The following is a 16,067-nucleotide window of genomic DNA, read 5'->3' as shown; positions in this document are numbered from 1 at the left end:
GAACGAGGCGCAGCTGGATCTGCGTGTTTAAAACCCAGAGACCCGCTGCAGCTGCAGCCATCAGTCGGATTAATCTGATTAATCGTCAGATAATTTAATAATCTATGTGCTGTTTTTAGTGTATAGTCTAAGAAAGCAATTTCCTAAAAGAACAACAAACTCAGAGCAGATATGGAGCCAAAACTGTACAAAGTAGATAAAAACACATTTGTCTGTAAATGTTTCCCCAAAACTTCTAAAGTTGCAGTTTTAACTTCGCCGGGAAATAACATTTTTATTTTCTTAATTAAAAATGAATTTAAGTTTCTGTTCATATGCATCTTGTATTTCTAATATTACATAAAATGCTAAAGTCATTGATTGAAAAATGTGACAATTTGTCAGAAGAATCATCAGATTAATTGATTACTAAAACAGATGCAGTGCCGGCCCAAGGCAGATGCGTGTTAGGCGTCTGTTTAAGGCCCCCACACCACCAGGGGGCCACCAAGAGCAAAAACAAAAGATTTCAAATTTTGACTTTTTTGAGTTTTTTCTAGAAAATTTCTGAGTTTTTTTAAAGAAAATGTTTAACTTTGCAAACTCTGAATCTGGCCTTCAATTTGTTGCAGCTTTATTAGGTTCATTGTAGACGGAGAAAGGTGGAAATTTCTGCCAAAATATGTCAGAAATTTTCTAGAACAAAACAAGGAAATTTCTGAGTTGAAAAATCAAAAATCTGCTAGAAAAAAGTACGAAATTTTGGGAGTAATCTCAGAAAATTTCTAGAACAAACTTGGAATTTTCTGATACTGAAACATCAAAAATGTTTGAGTCTTAAAACAGAACACTTTGACAATTTTTCTTAAAAAAAAATTCGGAGTATTTTCCAGTAAATTTCTGACTTTTGAGACTCAAAAAAAAATATTTTTTTATTCTAAAAGATTTGAGATTTTTTCCAGTAAAGTTTTGCCTTTGGAAGCTCTGGACCGGGCCTGGTCGTGCGCCGCAGCCGTGGTTCTGACCTTGGATCGGACAGTAGCGCGGGACTTTCTCCGGCATCAGCGCCCGCTCTTTGTGCCTGCAGTAGACCTCAACGATGCGCTGCCGGCACTCGCGGCTCTTGGCTCTGGACAGAGCGGAAATGGCCTCCTTCCCGCTGATCTCGCACTGCGGCCGGTCCCTGTTGGGCTCCGGACCCGGCGGCAGCGCGGGCGACCCGGGCCGCTTCGTCTGGAAGAAGGGGGCGTCCTGATTGGAGCCCTGAGCCGGCGCCGGGACGGTCAGGATGTGGGTCTGGTTGGGAGCTTTAGGGAGGACCGGAGCATGCTTTAGGACTTCATTTCCCAGCATGCCTTGGTTCTTTTCCAGCTTTCGCTTGCCGTTTGCAGCGGAGAGACGCTGACGCTGCGACCGCGCTCCCAGGTTGCTGTTGCTGTCGATGTCAAAGTCTTTTTGGACCGAGTTCTCGTTGTTGTTGCTGTCGGGGCGGAGCTTTGGACGGTGGGGACGGAGGACATCCTGCAGGCGGAAGGACAAAACATCAGGAAGACAAAAACAAACCGCTAATCCACAGCGACACATCACAGAGATACAGAACAAATTACTACATTTAGAACAAAAACACTCAGAAATTTTCTATCAAAGACAAGAAAGTTTCTGAGTTTGAAAAGTAGAAAATCTGCTTGCAAAAATCTCAGAAATTTTGATTTTAAACTCAGCAATTTTCTAGACAAAACGTTGAAATTTCAGAGTTTGAAACACTAAAAATTTCAGAAAATTTTGAGAAAAAAAAACTTTCAAAAGTAAAAACATTTAAAATTTTGGAAATTTTCTGAGTTTCAAAAATAGAAAATATCTGACATATTAGATTAGAGAAGCAAAATGTTAAGATGTTTTTCTTGTTCAGTCTCATTGAAACATCAGCTGTATAGTTTAACTTTGGCTTTAAATCGTTTCTGGTTCCATGAATATGAATGAAAATGTGGGAAGAGTCGCAGAGCATTCAAAGTGTTTGTGTTCCAGCAGCTCAGCATCGTGACCTCGATGGGTTTCTAATCCCACAAATCGCCCCATTTCTGTCTTTCCCAGAGATAAACGATGCGTTTGAGTGTGTGTGGGAGAAAGCAGCGGTATCAGCTCCGACCACCTGCTCCACAGACAACCTCTCATTATCTCATCTCTAATATCAGCTTAGAGGAATGCATGAGTGCAGAGAAGCGGTGAATATTCCCGGCTCTCCTGGCAGCGCTGTGATTAAAACAGGAAGAGATAAAAACCTCAGGACAAATTAAACTCCCAGGATTTATTCTTCTCCTCCTGAGCTTTCACAACCTGAAAATACAGCAGCTAACATGCTGGTCATGTTTTAATTACTCAGGATGACCAAACACTACAGACTTCCTACCAGTGGCGACCCAAAAAGGGGGCCACAAAGGGGCCATGGCCCTCTGGCAAAAGCCTGGCCACCTCAAATAATCATGCTCAGTTCATACAAACGTATATCCAATCAGCTGCTACTTTGAAATCTGAATAGCTGAAAAGAAATATAACTTCAAAATTGAAAAAAGAAATGGGGGGTTGGTCTTTTTTTGGACACACAAAAGTGGAACTTTTGTGTTTATGTGTTTCTGGTACACCCATTAACGTGATGCACATTACCAGCTAAATGATGGCCAGCTGGCCATCATTTACTTCAAAAACGATGTGATTGATCACCGTAAAATACCACTGAAAACCAGAAAATGACTAAATAGTGATAATTTAATTAACAAACCTTTTTTTGCTGCTAAATTATTGAAGACATGCATGAAGAAGCTCAAAATGTAATATTTTTTTTTTTTTCTCAAGATAGTTTTATTAGAATTTTCTGTTATACAGACATACAAAAACAAACAGAACCAACCAAAAAAAATAAAATAAAATAAAATATTACATACAGCGCATTCCCTCCCCCCACCCAAAAAGAACACTGAACCCCAGGGCTCACTCTATCTACACAAAAAAAAAAGAAAAGAAAAATTAGCTTTACATATCACAGTATTTGACAAGATGTAAGAAAGGAAACCAAATATCTTTAAAGTCTTCAAGCTTTCCTTTTGTGAAATATGTCAGCTTTTCCATTGCCAGGTTGTTGCTCAATAGTTTGATCCATTCATTTATCTTTGGTCTTTCTGTGTTCCTCCACTTCAGAGCAATCAAATGTTTAGCCTGCAAGAGGCAAAAAGTCACAAGCTTCTGTCTCTTTGTGGGACCTTTAAATCCATCTGGGAAAATATGCAGTAAGCAAAGTTTACTGTCCATTGGAAAATCCTGTTCGATCAAACGAGAGATGAACATAATAACCTCCTTCCAGAAAGTTTGAAGCTCTACACATTGCCACATACAATGGAAAAGAGTACCCTTATCTATATTACATTTAACACAGATATCAGGAATATTTGAATTAAAATGATGAAGTTTTACAGGAGTGATATACGTTCTAAATAACCATTTGTATTGCAATAGTCTAAACCTTGTGTTAATAGTTTGCGTTTGTGCCAATAGACATGAGTTATTCCATTCATCCTCAGGGATTTCCGTTTGCAGATCAGTTTTCCAGGCTTGTAAATATGAGAGACTATTTTCTTTTGAAGCTAAAAGTAAAATATTATAAAATTTGGAAAGTAGGCCTCTACTCTGATTATGGTGAACAGCTATATTCTCTATGGTAGAGAGTGGAGGTTCAGTCGTAGATTTCAGAGAGGCAAAAATAAAACTTCTAATCTGTAAATACTTAAAAAAATGCTTTTGGGGCAGGCTGTACTTATTTACCAGTTGTTCAAAGGACATCAAAACTCCTTCACTATAAAGGTCCCCTATTTTATTTAAGCCTTTATTCATCCATATTCTAAACCCCCTGTCTGCTCTTCCCGGCTTGAATCTATTGTTTCCCCAAATAGGCGATAGACATGAGATCTTGGACACCTCATCTAAAACTGTATGGGAGTAGTGCCAAACTGATATTGTGTTTTTGAGAAAAGGATTTTTGGTGTTTTTTAATAGATATTTAAGTTCAGCTGAGTAAAAATAGGATGTCAAAGGTAATGTTACCGAGTTGTTTTCTATTTGTACCCAACAGGGAATGTCACCGGTTGAAAAATAACAGGAAGCAGCACAAAGCTGCGCAGCACAATAATACAATTTAATGTTCGGCACTCTAAGCCCACCTCGATCGTACGGTAGATAAAGAAGAGAGAGTCGCAATCTGGAGCGTTTATTGTTCCATATAAATTTGTTAAAGGCTTTATCCAAAGAAGAAAAGAAGGAAGCTGGAATGTGTAAAGGAATGGACTGGAAAAGGTATAAGAACTTTGGGAGAATGGACATTTTAATGATGTTAATACGACCTATCATTGAGATTGGCATCTCGCTCCATCTTTCTAGGGAAACTAATATTTTCTGCACTAAAGGATCATAATTTATAGAAACCATTTTCTCTATGTCTCGGTCAATCTTAATTCCTAGGTAAGTAAAGCCCTCATCGGTACATGTGAATTGCGTTTGTATTGGAGGGTTATTTCTGTTCAGCATTAATAAGGAGCTTTTCTTTTGGTTGACTTTATATCCTGAGAATTCTCCAAATTCCTTCAGGATTTTATCAACAGCTTGAATAGACTTTTCCAGATTAGCTAAAAACAAAACAATGTCATCTGCAAAAAGAGACAATCGGTGCTCTACATCCCCAATTTGAATGCCGGTGATCTCAGGGGATTTACGTATTGCCATGGCAAGCGGTTCAATGGCAAACAAGAAAAGAAGGGGGGACAGTGGGCATCCCTGTCGTGTCGATCTACAGAGGTTTATACATCTTGACAGTTGACCGTTTGTCGCAACTTTAGCCACTGGCTCAGTGTATAATAATTGAATCCATTTTAAATATTTTCCTCCTAGGCCGAATCTCTTAAGGGTATCAAAGAGGTAACTCCATTCAATCCTATCGAAAGCTTTTTCAGCATCTAATGACAGAAAGGCATGATCCATAGCAAACTGTTTTGCATATAATATGTTAAGTAATCGGCGGGTATTGTGAAAGGCTTGGCGCCCAATAACAAATCCGTTTTGGTCATTTGAGATTAAATTAGGGATATACGTTTCAATCCTTCGAGCCAAAGCTTTGCATAGAATTTTTGTGTCACAGGACATTAAAGAAATGGGTCTATATGAGCCCATTTCTGTTGGGGGTTTGCCTGGCTTCAATAAAAGAGAAATAGTTGCCAAACGTAATGATGGAGGTAGGGTGCCTTTTTCATAAGATTCATTGAACGCTTCGAGTAGAGGGGGCAGTAGTTTATCTGGAAATTTCTTATAAAGTTCAATTGGTAGGCCATCGGGGCCAGGAGCTTTACCAGAGTTCATGTGGCTTAAAGCCATTTTAAGTTCTTCAACACTCAGCCTTTCATCCAAATTTTTTCTACTCTCTTCTGACAGGGTTGGAAACTGAAGTTGGTCCAGAAAATGCTTCTGTTTGTTTGTGTTGTCTGGATATTGTGATGTATATAAATTTTGATAATATTTTGCAAAAGCATCATTTATACTTATTGGATCCACCAGATTCTCACCATTATTTAATTTGATTAAATTTATGGCCCGATTAGTCTGTAACTTTTTAAGCCTCCAGGCCAAGAGTTTTCCTGCCTTCTCACCCTGATCGTAATATGATTGTTTTAACCATAATAGATTAGTTGCTATTTTGCTGGTAGTGAGCTCGTTATATTCTGATTTTAATAAAAGAAGTCTCCTATGTTTGTCAGTGTCATTGCAGTAATACATCTGTTCCTGCAATTCTTTGATTTGATTTTCAATGTTTTTTAGTTTATTCAAATGGAGTCTTGATTTATACCTAGTATAGCTCAATATTTCCCCCCTTATATAGGCTTTAAATGCTTCCCATTTTATTGATGCACTGGTTTGGTTTGTATTAAAATTGAAATACTCAGTTATTTTCCCTTTAAGAAATTCCTCGAACCCTTCAGACTTAAACCATTTAGCTTGAAATCGAAATTGGATTGAAGACCGACAATAGTTTGGTAAATTTATTGATAGGATAACTGGAGCGTGATCAGAGAGTAGAATAGCTTCATACCAACATTTTTGAACTGTAGATAATAGACTAGAAGAGATCAGAAAAAAGTCTATTCGCGAGTAAGTTTTAAAGGTGCTTGAAAAGCAAGAGTACTCCGTTTTATTTGGAAAAAGTTGTCTCCAAACCTCAATTAAATTTAGATCTTTCATATATTTCTTGATGGTTTTCCTGGCTTGTTGGTGGGACATGACAGAACTATTTGAGCGGTCTATCGCAGGATTTAAAACACAATTGAAATCTCCACCAATTATAAATGGACCGTTATAAGCTGACATGGTTAAAAACAAATTTTGGTAAAAGGCAGGATCATCACCATTGGGAGCATATAGACATACAAAATTGACCATTGTAGAGATTATAGTCCCACTAAGAATGATAAATCTCCCTGATGGGTCAAAGTATTTATTTTTTAGTTCAAATGGAATTGATTTGTGAATCAGTATTATGACTCCCCGGGCATGGGTTGTAAAACTAGAGGAGAATACCTGACCAGGCCACCTAGCTCTAATTTTATTCACATCTTTTTCAATCAAATGTGTCTCTTGCAAGAAGCATATTGTAGTTTTCATCTGTTTGATCCTGTCCATCACTTGTTTAAGCTTGACCATTTTGTTCAGACCTCTAACATTCCAACTAGATATGTTAATAGGACAAACAGACATAAATTGTGTAATTGGAGATGTAAACAAATAAAATACATTGGCCCCTTCCTATTCTTTCATTCAAGTAGTGTAAAGTCCACAAAAATACAGTATCCAGAGTGAGCCCTATAACCCAAATCTCCACATATTTCCCCAAACGAAATGTGGCGTTAACCCCTTCTGAATATTGAACTTGGGTTATATGAAACGTTGCAGCCACCAAGTGGGTAACGTAAAAGTCTACACGCATAACGATGGTCATGTATGGGTTGGCTGGCATAAACAAAAAATTGCTTTGACCAAAATATCAATAATTAAGGCGAGATTTGCTAACATTACAAAGATGTTATAAAGAAATATTAACAGTGATCATTTTTCCACACACAGAAGCAAAACGTTCTGAGAATACTGAGTTACTTTTAGGAACCATGCCAGAAAAAGAACAGCGAGTACATACTAAGTCTTGGAGTTGTCCTCAGCCTGCGAGCTTATTCCATCAATATACTTTTCGGCTTCTTCCACGGATTTGAAGATACGGCGTTTGTCATTGTGTGTGATGATCAAGTGGGCTGGATACAGAATGCCATACCGAACTTTAAGGGCACGAAGCCGGATTTTCACTCCATCAAAGCGCCTTTGCAGCTTGCGAGTCTCGGCCGAAAGGTCAGGAAAGAAGGTGACGCGGTGGTTCTTATAGTGTACCTCTTTCATTTTCCTGACGGCTTTCAGAGTTGCTTCCCGGTCCCGATAGCTCAGAAACTTCATTAAAACAACCCTTGGAGCCGCAGGATTGGAGGTAAGGGGCCCAATCCTATGGGCTCTCTCCACGCAGCGGGACGAGGTGAAGTCCTCACCTAATGTCTCTCGGAGCCACTTCTCCAAGAAGCCACACAGATCCGATCCCTCGGATTTTTCAGGCAGCCCGACCAGTCTCAGGTTGGAGCGCCTGCTCTTGTCCTCTTGCTCCGCAACTCTGTCAGAAAGCACCTCCACTGTTTTCTCCAGTGATTTAACTCTACCTTGAAGGGAAGTGACATCGTCCTCTGCTTGTGAAATTCGCGCTTCTGTTTCCCCGGTTCTTTCAGTGAGCGATTGTATATCCCCTTTGATATCCTTAATTGCTTTCAGCATATCAGCAGAATGTTTGTTCATATCCTCCTTCAGCAAGCTGATTGCTCCGAGAATATCACGGTTAGTCGGCGCTTCTTGAGCCTCATCCAAGTTAACAGGCGCTGCCGTGCTAGCATGAGCTACAATAGCCGCATGAGCTACGTTAGCCACATTCACTTGTGGAGCCGTTTTAGTCGGTTGTTGGACCGGTTTGGCATTTTTCGGTGGCATGATCCCCAGTAAGCGTTTTCCCGTTAGCAAAATAGGCGAAATTGCCAATATTGGTCTGACTTACGGATTAATTTAGAGGATTTAGCAGCGAGCCATACGCACATACACCCTTCAGCGAGACGCCATAACCGGAAGTTTCCAAAATGTAATATTTAAAGTTTTTAATCTGTTCAAGTTCTTCAATCATCTGATTGGAGCAAAGAGTTTCAGGAAGTTCTCATAATTCATGGAGTTTCTTTAGAAATGTGAACTGTGGATGCTAACATTAGCACTAGCAGCTACATGATTAGCATTGAGATGCTATTTTAGGCTTGAAAAGCTTGGCTTAGGGTTAGGGTTCATAACTTGAACATGACAGTCGTCTTTTCCAGCGTCCAATCAGCTCGTTTTCTAAGGCAGAAATGAATTAAACCCCATCAGACGTCGCTTGTGCATCAGATTTGTGAGGCTACCGGAAACATGTGAATACAAAGGTTCCGCTCAGAAAAAAGGCAAAAAAAACCCCAACAAAAACTGTTATTACATTAAAATGTTTTACACATTTCAATCCATAGTCATAATTGCAAACAAAAAGATGTTTTTAATTGCAAACTAAGAGCTCCTGATAGAAAAGGTATTTCTCCTTCCTTCACAGAAAGACAAGCGCTGTGTTTTTCCCAGCATGCCGTGCAGTCCTTGGAGACGGTCTGCAGCCAAAATACCAGCGTTTACCTACAAACACATCCGTCTTTCTTCCAACCAGACTGGGTGTCGTCCTGCTGGGAGACGCCGGCCTCGCCTCCCAGCAGGCTCCCACTGAACGACTTCAGACCCCCTGCTGGTCGACACAAAGGGGAAAAAATCACAAAACGGAGGAGAAACGAGTCCTGGAGGCAGAAAGGGCAACAAGACGAGAGACGGAGGCTTCAGGGGGAAAGAGTCAAGAAGTGGATCAGGAAATAAATGTTATTTATCAAACACCTGAAATATTTTTATTTATACTAATGAAGAGGAGTCTAGGAACTTCTACTGATGCATTTCATTGTTTCTCTGGGTGTAAATATGATGTGACACAGAAACATTTCTGAGTTTAGGACATATTTATGTTAATCTTTGAACAAAAAAGATAAAAATGTTCAAAGTGAACCGATAAGCCGAGCAGGTTGATGCTCAGCTCTGATTTTGTTTTGTTTTTGATGGTTTATTACAGACAGGAACATTCTAGACAGAAAAAAACAAAGAACTAAAAACTTTTTACATTAATCTCAGAAACTCTAGAAAAAATTAAAATGAAAAAAAGCAAAAACAAAACAATTACTTAATCTGGAGATATCACAGTGATCCGTTGTTCCTGGGAACTGAGTTAACGCAAAGCATTCTGGGATTCAGAGTTTTTACGAATCTCTTTTCTGTTCAGTCCTTTAATCTGGTTGAGGCCAGAAAACCTGATGGACTGCAGGTGAAACAGAAGATATGTGTGATTTTTTTTCCCGTCTCTGATGAAACCTCAGACGGCAGCGAGGCGTCGCCTCCAGCTGCAGTTATGAAGTTTGAACCGTCATAATGAGCTCTTTCATCGGACGTACACTGCCGCTCTGTAAGGCAGCGATTCATTAGAAAAGCTCCGGGGACGACGTGTTTGCACTCCGGCACCCTGAAGGTACTGAAAACAGAGCGGTTCAGACTCCGACCTGCAGCTGGAGAACCAGAACCAAACTGGTTCCAATGAGACTTCAGGCCCTCAGGGGCTTTATGTCAAACTCACAGAGCTGCTCTCCTTTTCTACAGGAATCCACATTTTTACCAACATTTACAGAGAATATTTCTCTGGTTGTTAGATTTTGGAGCTGGAATCTGAAGAAATCAGAAACTGACGGCTCAGTAATGATGTTCATTTAGATTCATGTCTGAGTTCAGAAACACATGAAGGCTTGGAAATGACGAACATCTTTAAAAATAAAACATTAAGTCTGAAAAACGTGAAGACTTTAACTCATTATCTCAGGATTTTAATTTTAAAAAGTGTTAATTTGTCACATGTATCAAATTAAGTTGGTCAAACTTACTTTATATTCGGTTGTTTAACATTTCAGTTTAATGAGTTTTCTTGGATAAACTTAATTTGTGGCCAGTTGATGTAATTTATGGAAGTTGGATCAACTGTTTGTTTTTCAGTGGAGTTTCTAACATTAAACATTAAAGCTGCAGTTTGATGCTGAGGGCAGATGGAGCGTTTTATTTTGAAGCGGTCGTGATGTGACGGTGAGACCTGCAGGGATTACAGCAGGGATGTCAGGCTGTTCAGGAATAACCTCAAAGAATGTGAAAAAACATTAAGCAGCTTTTTAGCTTTAATGTCAGTGTTTGAAGCTGATTCACCAAAAATAGAAAAACAGATTTCCATAAATAAACACTCATTGTTTTACCTCTATTTCACCTGATATTCTATGAACTTTCCTTAAATCTCTGGTTTTCTCCTGTAGAATAAAAACACTGAAAGTGTTTTTCTTTTCGAAAATCTGATTATTTTATTTTCAATTATGACCAAAATTATTACAGGCAAATTAAAATCTTCTAAGACTAAAGGAAACGTTACTCAAAATCAGACTTTGCTGAATTTAAACTGCTTTTTATTTAATTTATTAAACTTGGGAAAGTTTTTTAAAGAAAGAGTGACTCAAATGTATTCTTATTGCTGAGAACAATTTGCAAAATGAATCATTTTCTTTTATGAAAATGATTCCCTATAATACCAACTGCTTTATTTGTTTCAATGAAATATTGCATCTTAGTAACATAATTATAATTTTTGGTGATTTTATTGTATTTGATTATTTCATCCTTTGTTTTGAAGTTTGGATGATTTTTCGCTCCACTAACATCCTGACATCATCGAGTTCATCCAAACGGACGAAAACGTCGCTGCGATGCAGAAACTGCTTGCATGAAAGTTCAAATATGATACAACAAATATCGCTCCAATGCAATATCAATATATTGTTTTGGTCTAGTCAAATCACAGATTCTACAAGCACAACCTGCGTCCAACAGGAAGCCGTTAAACAACAAAACCAAGAATCTTGGAAAACAAATTTAAACCAACAAAACTCAAAACATCGGATATTAATGAAAACATTAAATCTCAAAACTGTTTCATGTAACTTTATTTCATCTGGACTTTCAGAATCACTTCGCCGGGTTTCTAAACCCAATCAGTGTTTGAAAGTTATTAATCACTAAAGTGACTTCAAAAATATATACAAATGACTTTCAATGAGTAAACAAGTATTTTAGGATTAACAATCTCAGCTTCACTAGGAAGCAGAAATCCCATCAGTCAAACCGGATCGGAAGTAATCCTTTAATCTGATCGGACCCGGCCGTCAGAACAGAATCTGCGTCAGGTTCTGACTTTACCAACAAACCGGTTTCACTTCAAAGCAACTTTAGGACGAAACCAACCGGCCTGCAAACTCAGCTTCCTGTTTTAGCCACTGAGAAGAATCAAACTGTGGTAATGGCCTAGTCAAAGTCCAGATGTGAAACTGGATGTGTCATAAAACTGATGACTGACAGTTAATCTCAAAACAAATCAATGTTTATTCATCAGATTCTGTAATAAAAAGTTCATGCAAACTAAACTCGATCTAAAGAAACATTTTCTGCCTGTTTCAGGTTTTCTAGGAGTTTATTCCAGAGGAGCAGAGAAACTAAACGCTGCCTCGCTTTGCTGCATATGGAGCAAGAAAAGTGTCTAAAAACCTGAAGCGTTTTCACCACAGCTGATCAGAAAAGCATCCAGGCTCAGTGATTTACAGACCGACAGCAGAAATAGTTTATAACAATAAGTCATATTCTAAACACAAACCTGAAAACCTCCACAGTATAAAACATAAATAAACTACAACGCCTCATTTTGTGGTTTTTGGTTTTATAAAACAATTTTCTATCACAAAGAGTCTCTGGAGCAGGAAGGCGTGACCATATATGGATGATCACATTGTTGCTCTTTACGTCTGCAGACGGTTAACAGACTTTTCTTAAAATGAAATATTTTTCAACAGGAATATGTCAAATGTATGTGGGGCCACTTAGCGACAGAAAGGAAACCGGATGAGGTGTTGTTTGTGAGCATAAAGTTTATAAAAATATGAACAACGTTCACACAGTCTGAATGATTCAGATTTAACCAAATTCTGGTTAATATTCAGTTTAACATGACAAATACAAAGTGACTCTGTTAGCAATGATTTGCATAAATAATATGCAGGAAAAAATTATTTTAACATTTGGGAATAAAACTATTTTGAAATAAAAGCTGTATGTGAGTTGCACCAGCTGCTACCTGAACGTTTTTTAAACAGAGATGAGGTTCAGAAATGCTCCATAAAGCATTTCAGCTCATTTAGATCTAAATTTCTCTCACATCATGTCTCCTCTGATAAAACTAGAGCAGGATCAGAGGAAGTGCTGCTGGTTCGAGTCTGGACCCGCGGCCCGTTTCTGCCGGGGGATTCCAGCTCCTCTTCAGCCGTTTGTTAGAGACCAGATGCTCCTTCCTGAGCATAAACACACCAACGCACCCTGAACGCCTCACGAATAATCCCATCACTTCGGGTTTCACTGTAATGTACAGAATATTAATTTACTGTTGGAGAAAATCAACTAGTAGAAGCTCTGAAAACAGAAAAGTTTCTGTTCAAACTAATTTTAGATGACAAAGTTAGAATTAAATGCAAAAGTTCACCAATGGACAAACAAACAAATAAATATTTCATTTTTAAAAATCAATTTTCTTATCCAGTGTTTATCCAACCCATATAAATAACATTCCAACCCTAAAAACTCCGTCTGTTTTTTATTTTTACCAGATTTAAACGCCGAACATTCAAAAGAGTCAAGAAGCAAAAAATAAATCATCAAATTAAGAGCAGCAGTTCAGGAAAAACTGAATTAACTTAGAACTTATTTTCAATGTATAGAAAATGAGCATAGATTTTTAAATAAATGAATTATCTGAATATGTTTCTGTTATTTGTTTATTCTTTGCTTATTTAGTTTGATGTCTCAGTGTCTGAAGCCACGTTTCCAAAAGCATCAAATCATCTGATAAACATAACAGAACCAATCAGATAGTCAGTGATTCTAATGATAATCAATCAAAAACATCAAACAACAGCAAAAGGCTTTCTGAAAGTTTTAAACATTATTATAAATGGGCACAAAACACATAAAAAAAGATCATATTTCAAATGTGAGTATTTTAAAACAAATCGTTCACACACAACACAGGTTATAAAACCATTCAGTCACGTTCAGGTTAATCCTTTAAAATCCAAGGAAACTCAGAATAAAAACTGTAAAAAGTTCAACCTGCTGTTGTGACAAAGATTAAGCTGAAGCTGTCAAGCATGGTGGTGGCAGCATGATGCTGTGGAGAGAGGAAGATTTCCTCCAAATCCTTCAGTTTTCCACTAAATCATCCGTCCAAACTGAGCTGCTGTTTCCTCCCCAGCCTGACTCCTGTAAAACCTGCAGCGTTTTAACAATCCGGGCTCGAAGTGGGAAGATCACAGCCTCACTGGGTAATGAAAGGACGGGAAAGTGGATCCCTGCAATAAAAAATCCACCCTTACAGTGGATTCATGTTCTGACAACAGAAACACCTGGAAAACACGATCTGAATCCGCGCTGCAGCACAAAGAGAGCAAAACCTCTGGAAATGTTCCGGCTTAAAAAACAACCAGATGTTTAAAACAAAGACTCTGAATATTTAACAGAACCAGAGAGGCGGCTGGGCTCCTGCCTCCAGGAATAACATGCAGTCTGGCCTCAGAGAGAACAACAGCAGCATTAAACACGCGTGGAAATCATGAGTGAAACCCACCGGCTGCAGCTTGAGTCGAGCGGCCGCCTTCCCGTGCAGCGCGGCGGCTTCCCGCGGCGGCTCGTCCCTCCGCTCCGGGCCCCTCCACCGGCGCTCCGTGGCGGCTTTGTTGAGCAACCCGCTCCGCTCGTCCCGCTTCTCCCGGCTCCTGGCGCCCGCGTCCCCGCCGGCGGAGTCCAGGCTGCTGAAGTTCCACACCACCAGGGTCTGGATGAGCAGCAGCGACGCGGCGGCGAGCAGCAGCGCGGAGCGGGAGCGGCGCGCCAGCCGCCGGGCGCACGGGGTGCCGACCATCTCCCTCCGGTTCACCGAGAGCCCCGTCCGCTAAACGCAGACAGCGGGGTGTGAATGCTCCCCTCCGCGGCCTGAGAGGGGCTGCAGGCGGGCAGACAGGAGGAGGAGGAGGAGGAGGAGGAGGGAGGATTTGGCACATGATCGGGATGAGGAGAGAGGACTGGAGGCAGAGAGGAGGCCCTCCTGTGGTCATCCAGGGGTCAGCAGCGCTGATTCTTGAACTGAATGACGTCCTGGGGGCAGAAATGTTCCTGATTACCCCTTTTACCCCCCATTTACCCCCCTCCTGTCACACTGCGCATTAATCCAGCATCCAATCAGAACCCAGCAGCTGGAATCATCACGTTATGATTTCCAAAACAAGGTTATTATCAGAGGCGGGTGAAATACCCAAAAGCTGGACTCAGGTAAGAGTAGCTCCTTCCAGGGCCGCTCCAAGCCTTTATGGGGCCCTGAGCTGATTTTTATTTGGGCCCCCAAAACAAAATATCAATTTGCTTTATTGTTCCTAAGCTACTCTATGTTATCATTAGCATCATTTGTAATTATAATTTTTAAAATTGTATTTTGTTTTCTAAATGGTATGGACTACTTTTGGTCTCGAAATAAAAATATTTTCTATGAGTGTTATGTTGATTTCAATCCTACAGCAGAAATAAACTAAAGATGCAGAATGCTACATGGTTTTTCTGTTTATTAGCCTGTTCCCCTGTGAGTCTCTGTCTTCCTGTTGATTGTTCCCAGCTGTGTCTCGTTTCTTTGATGACCCTCCCAGTGTATTTAGTCCCACCTGTTGTCTCTTGTCGGATCCTCGTCGTGTAACCAGCCAGTTTCCCTGTGCCGTCCTGTTCTTTGTGCTCCCCGTTGTTCTGTCCTGTGGACATTTATCATTAAATTCATCATCATCTTCACTTCATCCTGGCCTGCCTGCATCTTCCCTCATCTCACCAAAACCCCAACCATGACTTAACTATTAGAACATAACATCCATTAATAAACACTAAACTTACAGTAAACAAGTTTGATATTTTATTTCCCCAAAAGTGACAACAAGAACCAACTGGAATGATGATGAGCATTTAGAAAACTAAAACATGTTGAAATTATAGATATAACATCTTTTGTTTTTGTGATTATGAATCTATTTTTAGTGTTTCAAACTGATGTTTACGTCAGCAAATTACAATTACTGAATAATTTTAAAATAGTATTTTCTGTTGAGTATTGATCACCCAATCAATGTAAACATAATCACAATACTTCAACCTTTTTTAATTCTGCTCTTATAAACTAACCAAAATAAAAAACAAAAACTATAACTAATAAACACATCAGCAGAACAGCTGTGAACTTATATATCTTATATTTGTACAGATGAGTAAAAATATAAGGTTCAGCATTTATCAGCTGAACGTGATAAATGAGTATTTGAGCCTGTGAACAAGTTAACCTGCAGATTATTTGGTGTTTTTGTTCCAGAAGTTTTTTATGAACTAAAGCTTCAGTCAGAAGCAGCTGCTTGTTAAATCAAGCTGTGCAGAATCTCAGTTTCCTGTTTCTGCTCCATTCTTCCTCTTCCTCAGCAGATGTTCAAACTTCACAGGAAAGTAAAGCTGCTTTAGCACTTTTCTGTTCCCAAACAGAAACTCAGAGGTTTCCGTCACAGTTTTCAGTTTGGTGACAGTCGACATGTTGACTCTAATGAAGAGGTCGCGGGGTCAAGGCCCGTCCGACCCACTTTAAATGGTTCTAATAAACAACGACAACTAAAGGTTTTCTGGGAGTTTTAAAAGTCATGATGAAAAGGTAGAAAACACATTTG

The 16,067-nt window shown here is 39.4% G+C and overlaps 1 protein-coding gene across 1 annotated transcript in view; it reads right to left on the bottom strand.

Annotated features, from left to right (window-relative positions):
- The window catches only part of LOC106934314 (xylosyltransferase 1-like), a 32,608-nt gene extending 17,944 nt beyond the window's left edge, over window positions 1-14,664 (bottom strand). The window contains exons 1-2 of the mRNA XM_015014125.2: window positions 13,952-14,664; window positions 1,005-1,500 (exon numbers count right to left, since the gene is read on the bottom strand). Of these exons, the coding sequence (XP_014869611.2) occupies window positions 1,005-1,500; window positions 13,952-14,245 (790 nt within the window). The 5' untranslated portion in view covers window positions 14,246-14,664. The remainder of the gene's footprint in view (window positions 1-1,004; window positions 1,501-13,951) is intronic.
- Between the last annotated feature and the right edge of the window lie 1,403 nt (window positions 14,665-16,067).

Source organism: Poecilia mexicana, unplaced genomic scaffold (assembly GCF_051168715.1).
Source record: "Poecilia mexicana isolate PSO_F unplaced genomic scaffold, ASM5116871v1 scaffold_8, whole genome shotgun sequence".
Taxonomy (NCBI): domain Eukaryota; kingdom Metazoa; phylum Chordata; class Actinopteri; order Cyprinodontiformes; family Poeciliidae; genus Poecilia; species Poecilia mexicana.
The sequence above is the reverse complement of the archived record's forward strand: the minus strand, read 5'-3'. Positions and strand labels throughout refer to the sequence as shown.